General features: G+C 35.7%; 1 protein-coding gene across 2 annotated transcripts in view; it reads left to right on the top strand.

Moving 5' to 3' along the window:
• The window catches only part of LOC111867406 (fidgetin-like protein 1), a 23,404-nt gene that overhangs the window by 11,111 nt on the left and 7,475 nt on the right, over positions 1-4,818 (top strand). For both annotated transcript variants that reach the window (XM_033752678.1, XM_033752677.1), the window contains exon 7: positions 3,432-3,624. In XM_033752678.1, coding sequence (XP_033608569.1) covers positions 3,432-3,624 — 193 coding nt within the window. The remainder of the gene's footprint in view (positions 1-3,431; positions 3,625-4,818) is intronic.

The raw sequence follows: 4,818 nt of genomic DNA, 5'->3' as shown, positions 1-4,818 counted from the left end.
GGGTCAAAGTGTCCTTTTGTTATTTATGTACTGTATATTTTGTTATTAAAATTGTATTTGTTTTATCTTAGCCACTGAACTGAGTGTAGCTTCCTCCTCCTAGCTTGGATACCCCATCTCCATCTAGGGGAGCGTGGGAACCAACAATAGAGCCAGTAACGATTGTGCTGTGCCCTTCCTCTTCGTAATAATAATATAATAATAATGGTGATTTATAGTAATCAGTGGAGAGGAAGACGAAGGGCGCGGTGCAATAGTACTGGTATCTCTTTAATATATTGTGGCAACTGATTTAACATACGAAGTTCAGTATTATTGAAATTGTTTTTGTATAGACTCGTGTTAATTACATGGCACTATGAACAAGTCATCTTTTCTCCTTGTATTGTGTGAGTGTATTCCTGAATTGGTTATGAAAACATTCAAATTGGTTTTTATGTAAACTAGATTTCATATATATACAGACATGGTAAAGGTAATATATGTAACAATTTAAAATATTGTTTACAACTAATAGTTTTTGGGATTTGTATCATAGCTCTAATAGCTCTCTTCTGCAACCTAAAGATCAATTTTGCACTTCCTGAATTGCCCCAAAATATCAATCCATATAATAACAAGGATTGAAAATAAGCATAATATAAGGTGCAAACAGTCTCTAACCCTGATACTCTTTTGACTGCTTATAAGGGGTTCTGATGAACTTTTGATTTTCATGGTGACCCGTGATGACGCCATTTGTTTGATTGGCGTTTCATTTGTGGCTCGTATGATTTGGCCCATGTCTCATCCAGCATAATGATACGGCATAAGAAAGCCTCTCCTTCACGCTCATAGCGCTTCAAGTGGTTATGAGCAGCGTCATATCATAGCCATTTCTGCATTTCCGTTAAATCATGCGGAACCCATCGTGATGCAATTTTTCTCGTGCCCAGGTGTTCCTTCAGAATGTGAAGCACAGTTATATGTGATAATCCTGTTTCTCGGGCCCGCTCACGAAATGTATGGCGTCAGTCACTCTCCAGTAACGCGGAAAGGGCATACACTTCCTCTTCACTGACACTAGGATGACCTGGCCGATGCATGTCTGCCACATTTTGGCGTCCCTCATTGAAGGCTTTTACCCACCTTGCCACTGTTCTGTAAGGTAATGCAGATTCCCCGCAAGCCTCTTGAAGAGTTTGATGACACTGTTGTGCTGTATGGCCTCGGGCACATTCAATCTTTATCCATCTCCGTTGTTCCTGTTTCAAAAACATTGTGTCAACACTACATTAGACCACCAGCTAACACGAGGCTCTGTTCTTCTTGTCACTGCACATGCGCATGATGTGGGGAGGGAGAGTCCATATGCTCTGAGGTAAAGTAGGTATGTAACTAATGTGTGGTATAAGCGACATTATTTGGTTCCGTTACATGGCATCTCTACAGCCGTGTTGCCACTATTAATGTTCCAACCCTCGTATCCTGATCAGCTAAGTCAAATGCCTTTGACAGATCCAGAAATATCCCTGTACTTATTTCCCTCTCATCCAATGATTTGTAGACCCTTTCTATAAACTCTGCAGTTGCAGTATTTGTTGATTTCCCTTTACAGAAACCATGCTGTTTATTTTTAATTGTGCTGTGATTATTAAAAAGAATGATAAAAGTCTTTTATGTATTATTTTTTCAATTATTTTTGAAAAAACAGAAATTAGTGAAACTGGTCTATAATTCCCAACTTCTGTATCACATCCTTTCTTATACAAAGGTTTCACTTTTGCAATTTTTAGTTGATCAGGAAAATGTTCAGTTGTGAGTGACAGATTTATTATATATGTCAAAGCATTTATTATTTTAGGATAACATTTTTTAATAATATACTCTGAAATATCATCTATTCCCATTGATTTTTTATTACTCAATCCTTTAATTATGCCTGCTACTTCCTCTTCAGTAGTTGGGGTTAAAAACATGCTGTTACTGTTATATTTTACTCTGTTGACATTAACTTCATTGTTTTCGGATAATGGATTGCCACTCAATACCTTTTGGGCAATACTAGTATAGTATTCATTAAAGACATTGGCTATAGCTTTTGGATCCTGTATATTTACTCGATTCTCGCTTATTTCAATAGTCTTCGTTGCTTTTTTCTGTTTACCTAGTTCCTCCTTAACTAGGTCCCACATGGCTTTTGATTTATTCCCTGATGCTCTTATTCGCATGTTATTAGTTAATTTTTTTGCTTCACTGATAACTTTGTTGTATATTTTTTTGTAATGACAATAGTATTCTTTAAATTCTTCTGGCTGTGTTTCCTTCTTTCATTAGACTATCAAGAAACCTGAGTCTGTTCCCTGATACCCTTATTCCTGAGGTAACCCATTTATTTTCCTGCTGTTTACTTTTTACCCATTTTTTAGGCATAGCTATATCATAATAATACTGTAAAGTACCTAAAAATTCATTGTATGCCTCGTTCGCTGAATTTTGCTTAAAAACAAGCTCCCAAGTCTCTTTTTCTAGTAGATAGTTTAGGTATTGTACATTCTCTTCCCTGTAAGATCTAGCTATTCTGAATTCTTCCTTTAGTCTAATTTGCCCCTTTTTATTCTTATACTGCATATGTATTTGTAGTATCTATGCTTTATGGTGAGAAAATCCTGTTTCAATCACCTTAAGATCATATCCCCTTAAGCCCTTGTTAATATTATTTGATCTATTGCTGTTTGACTTCTAGGTCCTGTTCTCGTTGGGACATCAACTATTGTTTGCTAGCCATATGAGTTTAACATTGTAGTTGTAGATTTACTTTCTTCCTAGGAAATCTATGTTGAGATCTCCTATGATAATGATGCTCTTCCCTTTGTTTATTAAGTTACTAATTATTGTGTCCATGGTTTCAATAAATATATTAATATTACTGTTGGAGTTCTATATACACAGATAATAATTGTATTAAACTGGATTAGTTTGATTATACTAGGTTCAATATGTTCTTCTTGATTCAAGTTTTCAAACAAGTTATAAAGCTTTGCTTCAAAATTTGTTTTGACATAGATACATAAGCCTCCATACCGCTTATTTTCCCTACAGAATTCTGATATAAGGGAATAGTTTTCAAAATTATAATAACCTATTTCTTTTTCCTCTAACCAATGTTCAGTGATACATAGTATGTCCAACTCTAGGGCTTTATCTGTTAGTAGCAGAGCCATATTTAGCTTTTTATTATTTAGACTTTGCACATTTTGATGGAATATCTGAATGTTTGCATTGACTTTATTATTATTATTCTTGAGGATACCAGAACTATGCTTATCCATAAAAAAATCTTCACGTAGCTTTACTGGGGGCCTCCTTTGTCTGGTTGACAATATCTTCGCAGTTGTCTTTGTGACCTGTGTGCTGTTTTAATGAGAGTTTGTGTTATGGTCTCTTGGCAGTGGTTTTGAAGCTGCTTTTGGAGGAAACCAGAGGCAGAAGGAATGGGAACAAAACGAGACAGAGGTTGACGAGAGGCTGAGAAATATTGATCCCAAAATGGTGGAGCTAATAAGGAGTGAAATCATGGATAATAGATCTGCAGTGACATGGGATGACATTGCTGGATTAGAGTTCGCTAAGTGTACAATACAGGTAATAGATTGCTCTCATTAGCCTTCAGACAAAGAGCATGAGATGAACATTAATGTGAAAGTCACACCTCTCCACTTATTTGTATGTTCCAGCCATAAAATTATTGAACAGTTTTGCAGGAAATTAAATATTGATGATTATACTAAAACTTGCCAAGCAGATTCTATTTTGATTTCAATCAGTCCAGTATAATACCTACTTCACATGAAGCTCAAATATAACTTTATGTAAAGTGTGTGGTTTCCTGGGTTGTAACTCCATGTAGTTCAGAGAAGGCAAATGTTTCAGGGAAACATATCGCCTCTGCTGTCAGAGTCAAAGAGCATGTCATGCAAGAAACTAGCATGAAGCAGCTGACAAGCAGAGCAACACTTTATGTAAATTTTTCTTGGAGTCATCTCATCATGTGAGACTGTTACATAACATAAAATGTTGATCTCATCAAGACCTTCAACTTTTATTTGAAACATTTCCCCTTGTCATATTAAACAGGAACAGTGTTACCACTGACCAAGTTGGCTCTGATGGTGGCATTTCTGGTTCTGTTCAGGAGGTACTTTGGCTAGGACACCAGCTATCCTAACTTAAGTTTTTCACAGTCTTCCCATTCCTTCAGTCATAATGCCAGAATAGTATCTCTAATTGGGTCACAGCCACTTTTTGTTTCCAATTCATCACTGCTGATGCTATATAGTCTGATCCACTGAGAGCAGTGTTAATCATAACCATAAATAAGTAATGTTATCTTCATGTCTTATGATGTACCTGCTAAGTGTGTTTAGATTGATGTTTGAAATGCAGATGTTTTCTGATTAGACTGTATGGTCCGTGGTCATTTTGGCATAGCATTATCTGGCCCCAAGTAAAACTAATTCCCTGACCCTTCCTATTACTGCTACCACTGCTGATGTTAATAATTCTGATCTTTCAGAACACTAAAATGCACCATGTTGTTGTATTACTCATTATTAGGGCACAGATTTTTATGACCTAAAAACTATATAAATATATGCATGCACTTATGACCCAAAATTATGTCAAATATGACCTAAAAAGTGTAAAATATGACCTTAAATATTAAATGGGACATAAAATTTCACAATTTTAATTACAATTTTTACTAGAGTTTAAGAATAAAGATGATGAATATATGATTGTAGGTCCTACTTACCAAATTAGCCCTATTATGTCTCT

The sequence above is a fragment of the Cryptotermes secundus genome, unplaced genomic scaffold, assembly GCF_002891405.2.
Source record: "Cryptotermes secundus unplaced genomic scaffold, Csec_1.0 scaffold423, whole genome shotgun sequence".
Classification (NCBI taxonomy): domain Eukaryota; kingdom Metazoa; phylum Arthropoda; class Insecta; order Blattodea; family Kalotermitidae; genus Cryptotermes; species Cryptotermes secundus.
The sequence above is the reverse complement of the archived record's forward strand: the minus strand, read 5'-3'. Positions and strand labels throughout refer to the sequence as shown.